At 34.4% G+C, this 14607-nt stretch overlaps 2 protein-coding genes across 6 annotated transcripts; one reads left to right on the top strand and one right to left on the bottom strand.

Annotated features, from left to right (window-relative positions):
- Window positions 1-782: 782 nt before the first annotated feature.
- LOC110827095 (UDP-galactose 4'-epimerase) lies at window positions 783-14602 on the bottom strand. Of its 5 annotated transcripts, none has more exons than XM_087342858.1 (8): window positions 14481-14602; window positions 12927-13079; window positions 8442-8567; window positions 7028-7125; window positions 6318-6431; window positions 5595-5955; window positions 4425-4709; window positions 783-2526 (listed from the first exon to the last, which is right to left on the bottom strand). In XM_087342858.1, exons 2-8 carry the CDS (start codon window positions 12937-12939, stop codon window positions 2468-2470), a joined length of 1056 nt encoding a protein of 351 aa, XP_087198984.1. In that variant the 5' UTR covers window positions 12940-13079; window positions 14481-14602; the 3' UTR covers window positions 783-2467. The 5 variants fall into 5 exon arrangements, with proteins under 5 accessions (XP_087198984.1, XP_087198985.1, XP_021914124.1 ...); XM_087342859.1 differs by lacking the exon at window positions 14481-14602 and adding an exon at window positions 13764-13898; XM_022058432.2 differs by lacking the exons at window positions 12927-13079; window positions 14481-14602 and adding an exon at window positions 10119-10369.
- EloC (transcription elongation factor elongin C) lies at window positions 10504-12261 on the top strand. The gene is made up of 4 exons (XM_022058441.2): window positions 10504-10615; window positions 10774-10819; window positions 10905-11095; window positions 11189-12261. Exons 2-4 carry the CDS (start codon window positions 10790-10792, stop codon window positions 11328-11330), a joined length of 363 nt encoding a protein of 120 aa, XP_021914133.1. The 5' UTR covers window positions 10504-10615; window positions 10774-10789; the 3' UTR covers window positions 11331-12261.
- Window positions 14603-14607: the final 5 nt, after the last annotated feature.

The raw sequence follows: 14607 nt of genomic DNA, 5'->3' as shown, positions 1-14607 counted from the left end.
TAAAGCAAAAATGGTTTCAAAATGACATAATCTTGTCATGAAAATACCGACGGTACATCATGGTTTTGCGTATATTGTTGGCCAAGCAGATTTATTAATCCTTGTATTTAAATACAATTGTCCTCAGGGTCATCGAAAGCACGGATCATACAGTGCTCTCCGAGTATGTATTGCCCCCCAGATTTGAAATACTTTAAATCCCTTTCCTACACACAACAGCAATAAACTTGTATAAAGTGAAGCTTTCGCGGCGACTGGAGTTGATGAAAGACTCTCGGGTTACAAGCCGTGTCAGGTGACTGAATAAAGAATAAACCATATTTTCTGCAAACGTTTCGAGAGCAATCTCTGCTCTCAGGATCCAGGCTTGTAACCTGAGTCTCTTATCAGTAATAAAAATTTTTAAAATGATTATCCATTTTTCAGAATGCAAATGTAGCAAGTATTTACTACGTTGCATTTATCATATTTCAGAGTTCATAATCATATCACTTCATTATAAAAATAAAGCACCTTGCTTTGATTTTGGTACTCCTCTAGGCATAACCCATCTTGAGGTATTAAAACATTATGTTCCTACACAACATGACACTACTTGAGTTTTACAATCTTTTGTCATAGTTTTCAATACTATAAACACTGTGAATTTAATTCACACCCCTAAAGTTTATTATAATTATCGGAACAGTGACCATCTGCATTATCACAAAATGTTTTTTATGCAAACACATTGAAGATAAATTTATGCATGGTATGAACAGACTTGTAAAATTGACAAGAAATTTCAGATGAAAGCAGAATTTTTTATTGTTACAAATGTAAACTGCACTAGCTAATTAGCTATTCATATCACTACACTTAAGGCGAAGGTAAGAAAGAAAGCTTATGTCCAGTGTTGTCAATATAGTCAAGACTAAAAGGATTCTACAATCACACTTCAAAATGCTGCTGTGACAATTTTAATCTGGTTAAAACCTGTCATATTGAAAGTACATATAAATGCTTTCTTATGAATGAAATGAGATGGTCTTGTACTGATCCCAACATCTTTGATGAAAATTGAAAAAGAACACACAAACCTATTTTCATTTGAAAATTAATGGTATGGTTGTTTGCTTATCAAATATATAGATGAACTATGTAGATTCCATGCATAATAAATTACAGAGAAAATCAAGTAATTACATTTTTCTTAAACAAAACAAATTAACTAAGGGAGTAACATTAGTAATATTATATAAATGCTTAGATTTTTAATACTTCAAGAACAATATACACCATTCTTAAAATGTAGATTGTTTATAAAACTACACACCAGTTACTAAAGGATCATACTAAAATTGTACCTTTCCAAGACCTAGGACTAAATGTGAACATTCTAAATTAGTAACTTGTTTCCTTACAATAACTCTGATTTTACAATATTACTTCAGATGGAGGCATACCTAATTAAAGCAATCTTCAAACTAAAATTTGAAGAAATAAGTATAAAAATATTTTATTAAATATTTCAGATGGCAAACCATCCATATAACACTGTGCAACAGCACATTTGAATAATATAATAAACAGAATTCAGTGCCTTCATAAAGGGTCTTATTAACAAATGGGAACTGAAACTTACTCTTTGATCCAATCTAATATATCAAAGTACAAGTTAGTTATGTGCACATTTAACACAACTTTATATAAATACAAAGCCCATACCTAAAACTACAGACTCCTTAACCAACAAAACACAATTTTTCAAGGAACTGAAGACACAGGAACTAAATTCAGTACGTTTAAAACTTGGCAATGGAACAAATGTAATGAAAATTAAAACAGAACTTAAACAAAACAAACTTTGCTAAAACCACAAAATACAGCCATAAACAATAACCCCTATATTTAACTGATAATATATTATTTTATACTAAGTTACATAAAAGCATAAAATAACAATGACTAAATGCTTTGTACTTGATTGCAGTTTTAATCTAAATAAATTTGACAAGAATCATTAACTTTGGCTTTACAGTTTGAGCTTGATTTGAATTACTCCTTGACTGCAGGAAGATATTAAAGAAACTACCATTTCTCTTGTATGAGCCAATGAAGGCATCAATCTGGCATAGGGTTGATGCAGGCACTGTCACTTTTTATCCAACCCGTACAAAATTTCACAATCTAATAAACATATTAATTAATATTTGATGTGTAAAATATAAAGTGTTTTATGTTTCTGGTAATAATTTGAAATGTAATATATAGGCCCATGGCCATGATAAGAACATATCATTATAGTGCAGTACATCCAGGATAGACATGTTTCATGTCAAACAATTATAACTTAACTGTAATTATGCTCAACTTAAGTTGCCAGCATTTGTTTCAGAGGTACAGAGTTTGAAAACACTCACAATCACCGGATGATCAATTAAGGTATTTTACTTGTACTGTTATACTTAGAACTGCAGACAACCTTTCATTCAGATTCTCCATATCCATTTGGATTCAAAGATTGCCATCTCCATGTATCTCTACCTGAAATGAAAGTATAAAAATTCATTAACCCTTTTCCTGCACATTACTTTTTTTACTCTACTAAATAAATGCAGTTAAGGTAATATGAACCCATAAGGGCCAGGTTGTTATGAATGATACAAATAAAAATTATTAACCCACCAATCACATACTCAGCATTATATTTACAACAAGCTTCTTTACAATCATATATGTGATTAAAATTGAGAAACGATGCAACAACTGTCCACATCACATTCAGAACATGACATTTGCAACAGCATGGCAACCCTGTAACATTACTGACTTTGAATTTTTAAAACTAAATGGAAGCACTATGCAGACCAACAAAAATGTGATTTCATATTTCAAGGAGTATAACTGAATGTTTCAGGAAAAGCTCAGTTAACAAAATATCTAAGGCAATGTGATGTACCCATGTTTCATCTGCAGAAACAATATGCTTCAGAAACACATCTTCATTACTGTAATTTTAAAACACTTGGCAAATACTGCACAAACACTGTTCTTGTTCTGTCAATGTTAATCTGGGTTATAAGGTCAAATGGATCTGTAGGTATCTACCTTTATTTCAGAGGTACATATAGCTTCCCTCTTCAGCCCAGAAGATTAAGCAGTAAGTTCCTTTGAAATGCTGGTATTTACAAGCCCACATAGCATTACAACCCTGAAGACCAACACTGATGTTATCACTGCAATGATAGCCTCAAAATCTCATTCTGTTCTTGTTGGTTGTTAGTCAGATGCTTAAGGATCATCTGGTGCACACCTTGCAATACAATAGATTGTGGTGCAATTTGGAAAGACCTCTTCTATCTTCAGTTTATCAACAGATGTTCAAGGACAGTGAAATCTGAAAGACAGGCAGTCACTTTGAAAAATTCTTTTGTGCCCGAGTTCTAACAACTTTATATAGTGGAAACAAAGCACAGATGTCAAAACATGAAATAAAAATAAGTGGTGAAGAATTTCTAGTTGGTATATGTATGCTATAAAATCCCCTCAAGTGAACAACTGTATCAATGCAGAGTTTAAAACCAATGTTTCAGAGAATGGCTCTGTCTCTGACATCGGGGTCAATGTGAGGAATGACCCAAAATATATGCATCAGTCAGTCCTGCTGATGCCTCATCCTTACTGATGCACTGTGCTGTCACAGAGAATTCTAGGAAAATTGCTTTATAAAATTCTGCTCTAGTTTCATTTCAAACCTGCACTTACTAAAATGGCCATACAAACTCTTACAGAAATAAATAAATATTTCAACCACATATATAATTTAATGACATACTGATTGACTGATCCATTATCAACAGCTGAGGTACTCAATTTATTTAGTATCAGTACTGGTAAAAATAAGTGAAGGAACATGAATGGTAGAGAAGACATGCATTAATGTCTACCACATACAACATACAGATCTGATACTACAAAGGAGTCTGACAATGGCTAATTATTTATGCCAAATTACATTGGACCTTATTTAATATCTGAAATATATATATTAATATATACAACATTATGAGAGTTTGCTCTATACCCATCTTCAGGCGACTGGTTATTACAATGAAAGATTTTTAGTTTCTTCATTTATGTATACTAAAAGTGGGAATGAAAAAACCAGGAAACTTACAAATACTAAACTTGTGTGCAAATCACCAGACCACTATCATCAAAGTGGCAATCAATCACCTGGAGATGGTAGTAGAGCAAATTCCTAGAATATTACGTGTACTTAATATCTAAGACAATGAAAAAATGCCCAATATAATTGTGATGTTACACACAGCCTTGCTAGCTTTCAAACTGACATCTGCTTACAAGAGATCTATTATGTGCTAGCCACAGACAATTTGTGTAGCTCTGAATATTGAACATGTATGCAAGATATTACATACACATGTCAAGGACCCCTCTTGTAGCTTCCCAATGAAGTTCCTTCTTTGCCAGTGAGACGTCTGCATAAGAAGCATCAATATCTCCAGCACGCCTCCCTACCACCTCACAGGGTATTTTCTGTCCTGATGCCTCTTCAAATGCCTTAACCAGCTGCAGAACAGACAAACCACTGCCTGTGCCCAAGTTGTATACTTTCCACCCACAGAAGTTTGGGTTCAAAATCTTGTTTGTTGCTGCTATATGACCCACAGCTAGATCTTGAATATGAACATAGTCTCGAACCCCTAAAAGAATGATCGTGCACCACTTGTTGTAAACTTTACAAATGTATTTTCTCTACAAAATTAGAAAAAAGCCTAATACAGTTTCACTTCCCTTTATGTCTGCAGAACTCATTTGGCCATGAAAAAATACTGCTGGAACACTTAAGCAAAAATAGAAGCCTAAAAGGGGTGTGAAACAGAACAGGACAGTCTTTTACAGTACATCGTCAAGTTAATAATTCCGTGTTTCAACAGATACTGGTCCAAGAGTTATCAGACAGTATATCATTGTAAAAGACGCTCTATATACTTCGGGAATTTTTATGACACCTACATAACCAGCAACAGATGGTACAAAGTCTGCCATATCTTAACCACAGTGAACTATTTGTACATTTATACAGTATAGTACTTGCTCCATCAACCCATATAAAACAGAAATGATCCTAAAAGAAGAAAGGGCCTTTGTTATTGACAGCATGCAGTTCATTGATGACACCCATCACTGCCACAGTACCAAAATGGTGCTGTAACTGAATCACAGAATACCCAAATCTTATTAACATGTAAAGCAAAAGACACAATATCACAATGTGAAGAACTTTATAAAAAAATTCAGGATACAAGACTGAGTACGCTGCAGACATAGTTGGCAGTCAAAGAATAAGGAAAGGAAAACTGAAACTATCAATGCTCATTAGAAGCACATATTCATAATATCAGATATACTTCTTGAGAATTGTAAAGTTATTTTATTTATTGTACAGTATTACTTATCTGCTGATGATAATTCTAAATTTGCAATGTACAGCAGATAAATACATGTCACTTGTCATGTGTCTCACCCATTGTCTTCAGACCAGTGATACTAGACTCAAGAATGGTTCCTCTGGAACATAGACCCACCTGTCCCATCAAGTGTGTTATAGTCATTGCCAAACACTCTGAGATCCTTTCTTCTACCAACAGCCACTTGTGCAATATAAGGCATGATGTTATTAGGAACTCCCTTTGGATCCTCTCCAATCTTCCCTGATTCATGAGCTCCAACAGGATTGAAATAGCGTAATGATATTACTGACCATGTTTCATCTGATTTAACTAAATCCTTGAGCATTTCTTCAACAAAGTACTTGGACTTGCCATAAGGATTAGTGCAACCTAAACCTGTTGGGTGATCCTCAGTCAGGGGTAGTTCCTGAGGTGTTCCATAAACAGTAGCAGATGAAGAATAAACAATCTTTTTCACATTGTGTGCTTTCATTACCTGTCAGAAATGAGGGAAACAATATTCATAATAAAATACTACCATCCTGCACCTACCACTAAGGTGTGGAATGTGTGAAGCTTTACCTTCATGTCCCCTGTATGTCATCACAGCATGGTGTTTAGGCACAGTGGCAAACAATACAAACCATTTAAACTTACCCAAATCTAACCTAATACAAAATACATGTAAAAATGTTTGTATGGGAGCTGAAAGGGATGAGCACATGAAGCAGGGTGTTACCAAAACTAATGTGGGAAAATACAAAAAATATTTCTTTGTGCCCATGTTTGTACCTCCATATTCTGAAACACCTGAAAACTAAATGTAACTGCAATGCAGGACACAGTGTTATACTCTACCTCTAACAACGTAACTGATCCACCAACATTATTTCTGTAGTAAGTCAGAGGCATAGAAACAGATTCTCCAACAGCTTTCAGTGCTGCAAAATGTATCACACAGTCGATTTTGTACTGCAGAATAAAACAGTGAGATAAAACCAATATAAATATTTATTAACTCTCTTAAAATATTTCAAAATAAAAGACTCCTTCAGCCCAAACATTCCATTCTGGTAAACCACATCCAGCACCAATAATTGTTATAACCACAAATCCAGCACTGCCATTTCCCATACTAGTGCCTCAGCTATGGCAGCTAAGATGCCAGATCTTCAGTACAAAGAGCTGGGTTTCATGTTGAGAGAGTCCAAATAAGATCTGTGGTGGAGGAGAGGCTCTGAGGCTGGTTTTAAAATAAATAAGCCGACTACAACACAAAATTATAATATAAATCTCAAGTGGACATTTATAGCTACTGATATTGCATGCATCATACACACTTGGTGGTAAACAGCTGTTAAATTTGTTCTTTTTATGCATAGAATTCTGTCTAATTGCTGTTCTCAAAGTTGTTTTATCAGTAAGTGATAGATTATAATAATACTCGAAGCTGTGTCCATGAGCAATAATCTATTCTTCATACTGGATAGGCTATAGCCAATATAATAACATATAATAACCAATTGCTACAATTACCAAAACAAAGATAGTTACTCAAATTTACTTACTTTACTGAATACTTTATCCACTTCATCCTTGTTACATAGATCCACTAAAACACTTATAACTTTCTTTCCTGTTATTTCCTCAACTCTTTTCAGACATTCTACAACAATTCAAGTCATCTCTGAAATCAAAACTCAGACACAACGACAGAAAAAATTTGTAATCATATACTTTTTTCAAAATAACTGTAATTCATGCATTCCCCCTTTCCTGTAGCACTTAAAAGGCACATCTCTTTTCATATCAAATTGTATTAAAGTTGGGGAATGATTTGTCTGTGCCAGGTTAAACAAACATTATAACAAAAATACAATTTTTGTTTTATGGCTTATATTTCATACTACCTGTACCTGAATACAATTCAACTTTAAGTCCATATATAAACTGTATATATAACCTTATTTGTATATTTTATCATAAAATTAAGAAATAGAATTTTGGAGAAGTACCCAACAATTTTTTTCAGATGCCTTAACTTTTAAAGTTATACTATTTCATCATGGTAATGGGATATATGTTCTTTCATCATTTAATGATGGTGTTTCAACGGCAAAGTAATGTTGCATCAAATGAGATGGGAAGTAGTGGACATTGTGTGCAAGAAGGGGAGATAAAGACTGAATTTCCCACCACCTATGACACTATAATGTGCCAGAACTGCAATTAATATTCCTAATATAATAATCATGATACTAGAATATGCAGTTTGTAATGCAACATGCATGCGAGAAGGTTATTCTGGATTAGCTGTTTCATTATTCATGCATCCCCTACTCCTTGTTAGCCTCAAACAAGTACACTGTAATTATAATGTGGCAATACTATACAACCTTAGCTTTCAGGGATGAGACATATTGACAGTTGAAAATTATCCAACATTTCAGCTGAGGAGCCATGGGCAAATGTGTTATTGGACGGCAGCCTACTCTTCCACTCCACCAATCAGAACCATTAAATGCAACTATCCTGCCTGCCCTGAGGGTGCCAAAAATGCTCAACCATTACATGCTAAAGATGACAACAGCAATGTTTGCTAAAATGTTGACTAACGTTCAACATCTGACACAGCTCATCCCCAACAGCCAGACTTTTACATTGAACTCCAGCCACAAAACCAAAGGACAAGAACTGGTGATACTGCACAAACGTACATGCACCCTTTAGTCAAGTGATACTTCATGTGTTCTGTAAATATTTGTTTCAGACACTTAGTAGCAGTACCAAGCAACTGCAATAAAACAGCAAAAGCAGTGTAAAGTGTTCTTATAGTACAAACACTAACACCTAACTGTATCACTTCTCATACTACTGAATGATCGGTAAGTTGATAGGGAGAAGTACACCACAGTAAGAGTGGCTTTTTCTAAATACAATAACCAACTTGATCTGCATGCAACACTACTAACTACACCTCACCTGGGGATGCATTTACTAGGTTATCAACAACCACCACCTTGAAACCCTGATTGAGTAGTTGCACGACTGAATGAGAACCCACATAACCTGCACCACCCGTCACCAGAACTGTTGCACCAGACATTTCTAAATATAAGAAAGAAATATATAAATTCCACTTAGAAATCTTGATCTTCTTGTGAAGAAGGAGAACTTTTTGGAAAAATATTAATATTCATAATCATATTCCTGGAAAACAGTAAACAGAACTATAATAAATAAAGATATACTTAAATTCTACATGTGTATACAAGCACCAAACTTAAAATATACAATCAAGTTACAATAGCATGCAGGCATTATGCAGAATTTGTGTGGACTTCAACATAATATATAAAATAATATTCAGATAATATGTGTCAGACAGTAAGGAAAATGGAAGTATAATGGGACAATACATCAACTGCTTATAGACATCAAGAAATGGAATGTCCACTGTACTATTGTCATCTAACTCATGGATCCTCTGAATGTATTAAAGATGGATGTATGTGCCAGGTTAAAGGGATATGAGTAAAAAAACTACAAAAGCAAAATGAATGCTACTTTATAGCCTATATTTAATATTATCTGACAAAATTACCACTTTACCCTTTAGTTCATGTGTAAAATGTATAATCATATTTATATTATTATTATTATTTAGTGTTCTGTCTGACGACAGTTTCATAAGAACAGGATCCTTCCATCCTTTTCTCGGACTGGGACCTGTTCATATACGTTCTTGGCAGATGATCCAGAAGTGGTTTGCCATTGCCTTCTTCTGTGTGTGAATGGAGTAATTGTTGGGATGCCACGGAGGAAAACTCCGTGTTGCCTAGACCACGGCCTTGCCCAACACAAGTTATAAATTCGGGCACCGCCGGGAATCGAACCCGAGACCCCAGGATTACAAGGCCAGCGTTCTAACCGCTAGACCACCGTGGCATCCATATTTATATACATGTTTTTAAATAAGTAAACATAACTTGTGAGAACTTCACAGAAATTGTCTTCCATTTCCTAAACTTTTATGATTTATAACCAGTTTACCCTGGCACAAGTAAATGATTAGAGCATGAAAAGGACTTCTGAACAGTTATTTCCAGTAATGTTTCCAGGCACCACAGAATCTATGTGCAAGTCAATAAGCAAAAGATGAAATAGCTGTCTTTCCTTTTTGACTTATCTTTCACTGTTCTGATACTAGGAATAAGGAAGAGCAGAGACAAGAGCAAAAGAAATGTATTTTACCTATCTAGAATGGGAAAAAAGTTACTGAAGTAATTACCAAGAATTTTCACACCATACAAATTTGATCCAGCATACTTCAAGTTCATTCATTTGATACTTTGAAAGGAGTAAGAAAGTCTGAAATTAAATGTAAAAAAAACGACTGCAAACCGGATACAACGATATGTTACCAATTACGTTTCCAAATAATGAACAGTGATGCTTATACGTGGAAAAAGAAAAAAGTACACTAAGGTGTACCCTTCGCGCATGAAAATTCTAGTGTGATTTAAATTCCTAACCTTCTTACCTGTACAAACTAGGCAACTGTTTATTACACGACCTTTTCTTTACAAAAACGAGCACTCTATAGCATATAATAACTAAAACATTTAATTTTCTTAGGTATGTCTTAGGAATACGAACCCGTTTCTTATCTCCTACCCAGTCTCTTTACGTAACCATTGTATTTACACGTGGCTTTAACATGGGGGGGTTGGGTGGATTACGGTAGATACTGCAGTAAACACCTGCGCGCTATATGCCACAGAGGATACTTTATTAATGTGCCCTGATGGTACACATTTTATAATAAGTATTAATACCCTGCACATTTATTCTCATTACTTTATATTCAGTAATGTTCTATTTTTGCTCTTGGTTACTTATGGTTTATGTTGGTCTTCGATACTTGGAATGATCCAACTTCTAGTTAATTGTGCCGTGTAATCATAAAAAACAGTCAAATCTGCCGTGAAGCCCATGAAATTCATTGGAAAGTTGGTTGTTCTTTTGACTAACATTTTGTTTTCTAATCTTTGGAACAAAGAGACGTGGAGGCAATAGATACCTATATAGTGAGAGATCAATTAGTGTGATCTCAAACCGAAACGAGCTCTTCAACGGTGCACTAGAATTTAGAGGTAAGGACTCGGCTTTGTAGTTGTTTAATATTATGCAAATGTAACAAGTATTGTGGTGATGTCTTAGTACGCTGAACTATTCGTTAAACTCTCAAACTGAGTTGCTGTGCGACTGCAGTAGAAGTATTTATTCTGAAATTGCGTTCTATTTATTCTAGGCTACATTCATAAGAAATGTCAGGTGATATGACGGAAGACAAGAAGGTAAGGTTACTTTAAAGAGTATGACAGTCATGATCATATAGTATTTTCCAGGGATAATGATTTAATTACGCCGTTTCGTGTTTAGGATGAGGAAAAGGTATATGGAGGATGTGAAGGACCTGAAGCTATGTATGTTAAACTTATTTCATCTGATGCTCATGAATTTATTGTAAAACGTGAACATGCAATAACATCTGGAACAATCAAGGCCATGCTGAGTGGTCCTGGCCAGTTTTCTGAAAATGAAACCAATGAAGTAAACTTCCGTGAAATTCCGTAAGTATGAACAGAGTTCAGAGCACACATGGATTCAGTTTGGTTCACAAATTTAGCAAGATGAAATTATCAAAAACATTTTTATCCTTTCAGGTCACATGTGTTGCAGAAGGTGTGCATGTATTTCACGTACAAAGTGCGTTACACTAACAGTTCTACTGAGATTCCAGAATTTCCCATTGCTCCAGAAATTGCTCTAGAACTACTGATGGCAGCCAACTTCCTCGATTGTTAATTTCATGCTGGATTGTAAATGTTTTCTCCTTAACTGTGTGCATTGCATGTCTTAGCACCTAAGGTATAGGAATAGCTCACAAGATTGCTGTTCATATGCATTAGTTTAACAAGTTTTAAAGATATGTATGAATGATCAGCACTGCTCTGTTTAATTGCCTATGAATGATACTTGTTATTTTCAAATGTGTACCTTAGCAATGAAAGATCTCCATACTACTTTTAAATTTGTTTGGTGTCAGTGAGTTGTGCTTTGTTTTAATGAGTGCATGTTTGTATGAATGGCCAAACACATTTGTTATTGGATTATTTGGTGTACTACAGAGATGATATGCTGTTAGTTCCATTGAAGATAAGTAAACATTACAGAAACTCCTTCATGTACACAAATGTATCAGAGTGTTGTCTGTTGTGCCTTTTGAATTCAATGGAAAGCCTGTAGCAAGTGGCACTACTGTTTGGAGCTGTCTGTGTTGAAATGTCATAATACTAAAACAGCAAATGAAAACTGTGTGATTGTATTTATTCATTAAAGGAAAAAAGTCTCATTTGAGAGTTCATTGATGTATTAGTACTGTAGTTTAGATTCAGACTTTGAATTACTGTTATAATTTGTATTGTAATTTATAAAATTTAATTTTCCTGATAATACTTCCATTTCATGCATGCAAAAATAAATTTTCAATCAATATTATGAGATGTAACTTGTTACCATTTAGAGAAAGATGGGTGAGGGTAGGGAATTGCAGTAAGGACAGTATTTGATGAAAGTATGGCATTTTGCTGCAACTATTTTGATTACATGTCAAGGAGGTGAGGGATGTACAAACATGTTTTTATGGAAATTAGAATTTTTTTTAATTTATAAGGTTACTTTGAATACATGTTGTAATGAATAAGGGTAAAAATAAAAACACTTTCATATGATCAAACTTTTATCTGAATTAAACCTGTTAACAGATAAGTATATTTCATTCACTGCAGTATGAATTGTTAACACTTCCCCATATTCAACATGAGTTCTTTGGATGCACTGGAATGAACAGGATCGGCATTTCTGTAACATTTTGTTACATAATAGAAAGCTGTTCTGCCATTTGAACTTGAAATTTGAGACATTTTTATATTTCAGTATTAATTAATAGCTTCAAGAAGTCTATTCAGGTATCACAGGAAGTTATACTTTGCTCAGTACATTTCATGATATTAACACATTCTAAATACTTGGGCTTAATTTTTTTAGTTTTACAGTTTAAACATTTCTGTGTAGTTTGTTGATCAAATCAATGTGAAAACAAAGTTTTGTTTCTGGTATTTTGGTTATAGTAAGAGGAGCATATTGCAAAGAAGTTGTCCATTGTTTATTTTTTCTGTTGGGTTAATTATTTTCATAAACTTACATTAAGGTTGAAGAGATATGACTTCTGATCGTGATGGAATAACGCAGGATTTTTCGACTACTGAACTTTGTGATAAACGAATCAGAATAGAATATTAATCTTTAGATGCCATATTGCTGAAGGAACATGGTAATGTAAGATGCCAAATTTATAATTTGATACTGATGGATTAATATAAGAAAAATTACACAACATACCTGGTAAAATCATTTCATGTCCATTAAGACTACTGGTTAGCACTCCTGTTTTGTATTCAGGTCTTAAGTTCAAATCCCAGCCCAGAGACTGGATATCCTGACAGGCTTCCTGTGGTTTTTCTCAGTCTCTTCAAGTAAATGCTTGGATATTACCTTAAATTAAACCAATACAATACCACTTGTTTTTCACCTCAGTCATCACTAAGTAAACCACAAATAAAATACAGTAATTTTTCAAGATTGTTTAAAAGCTTTTAACATTTACAATGTAATCATGCACCTGTTGCAGAGTAACATGTGTACCCTCATGATCATGCCTTTGGCCTGCAAAATATTGTGCATTGCACGTGAAACTCTGATGGCTCAGTAACATTATGGTATTTTTCATCAACATAACATAAGGTCTCTATGTATTGCTTGAAAGGTTTTCAAAAATAGCTCTACATGGAGGGAATGTTTTATACCAGCTATGAAATATTGCTTTTACACTTTACTAAACATGCTAGTAGTCTTTCCCAGTCAGTTTAGTGTACTGAAGTATGCATTGTAACATCAAAATTAAGTATGAACATACAGTGCTTAAAAGAAGATCAGAAATACAATGAGTAAGTTCATTTCATGCAAATAACATGGAGAGACAACAGTATGCTGAATATAATGTCGTAGTTGTTCCATTGTTTTAAAGTTGGATGAATGTACCTTGAAAGTGATTTGTAGCAGTAAATCTTACTTTTAAGTCTATTCTTCTCTCAAAAGCTTTTGTGTTCAAACTGATCAAGCATGTTTCACATGGGGAATTTTATTTTACTGTTGATTAAATATGTTTAATGTACTTACTGCCTGCTGAAGTATTATCACGTGGATACATGTGAAGTGAGACCGATAAAACCGATTAACATACTCTCAGTTTTTACCCTAAGTAGGAGAAAGCTTGTTCGTAATAAGTGTAAATTACGTTTTTGTGGAATGTTATCAAGCATTTGTTGCCGAATGATATATCGTTAGTGGCCCTAATATTAATTATTCAGATGAGCAGATCAAAGCGCAATATCCCCGTGGAGGTGCTTCCTTTTGTGCATAATTATTTTTCTGGCAATATCCTCTACAACTACTACTCTCTATTGTCGATGCAAGCAGTCTGTGGTAAAATGAAGCCAGAAAACTAAATACGTGCTAAAAAGTGCACCAGCTACTGTATATGTTAAGGCTCATTTTCATGCGACAAATTTGCGACATTTGCGGTCACCATAGTGACTTAGCGAGCGTTTTCAAGTGTAATTATATCGTGACATGTCAATAGAAAATATGTCCTCAAGCGAGGTGGTGCTTGCGGCAGTTCGTGTTCCACGTGAAATGACTATTTTAAAAGACAGGAATGACAGAAAATACGCAGTCAGATACGGAAACCAAAAATCGAACTCGGTTTGATTCCAAGACATAAAAGTCACGACGATAATCTTGATGTCATAGCATAGCGACATACAGTTTTCACGGTGGCATATATCGTGAAATTCGATGTCGTGATTTTAATTTCACGGGAAAACTAACCTTTACCTTGTAAAAGAAGAATTCACCTTCACTGCGAACAATAAACAACTCGGAATCATTGGTTTTGCGCGCTTAACCCAGAGACTTGTTTGATGAATGGAATCGAAACTATGGATTCGAGCTAAGTCGAAAA

The sequence above is a fragment of the Zootermopsis nevadensis genome, unplaced genomic scaffold, assembly GCF_977971745.1.
Source record: "Zootermopsis nevadensis isolate Lab colony 2312 unplaced genomic scaffold, Znev_1.0 Znev_ptg000004l, whole genome shotgun sequence".
Classification (NCBI taxonomy): domain Eukaryota; kingdom Metazoa; phylum Arthropoda; class Insecta; order Blattodea; family Termopsidae; genus Zootermopsis; species Zootermopsis nevadensis.
Note: the sequence above shows the minus strand (reverse complement) of the source record. Positions and strands in the feature narration are given on the sequence as shown.

Coding starts and splice junctions, on each gene's coding strand:
- LOC110827095 (XM_087342858.1), bottom strand. Junction 7,126..8,441: donor CCTAGTAAATGCATCCCCAG/GTGAGGTGTAGT, acceptor GAATTGTTGTAG/AATGTCTGAAAAGAGTTGAG. Junction 5,956..6,317: donor GATCAGTTACGTTGTTAGAG/GTAGAGTATAAC, acceptor CATTTCTGACAG/GTAATGAAAGCACACAATGT.
- EloC (XM_022058441.2), top strand. CDS start 10,790: ATGTCAGGTGATATGACGGAAGACAAGAAG. Junction 10,820..10,904: donor ATATGACGGAAGACAAGAAG/GTAAGGTTACTT, acceptor TTTCGTGTTTAG/GATGAGGAAAAGGTATATGG. Junction 11,096..11,188: donor GTAAACTTCCGTGAAATTCC/GTAAGTATGAAC, acceptor TTATCCTTTCAG/GTCACATGTGTTGCAGAAGG.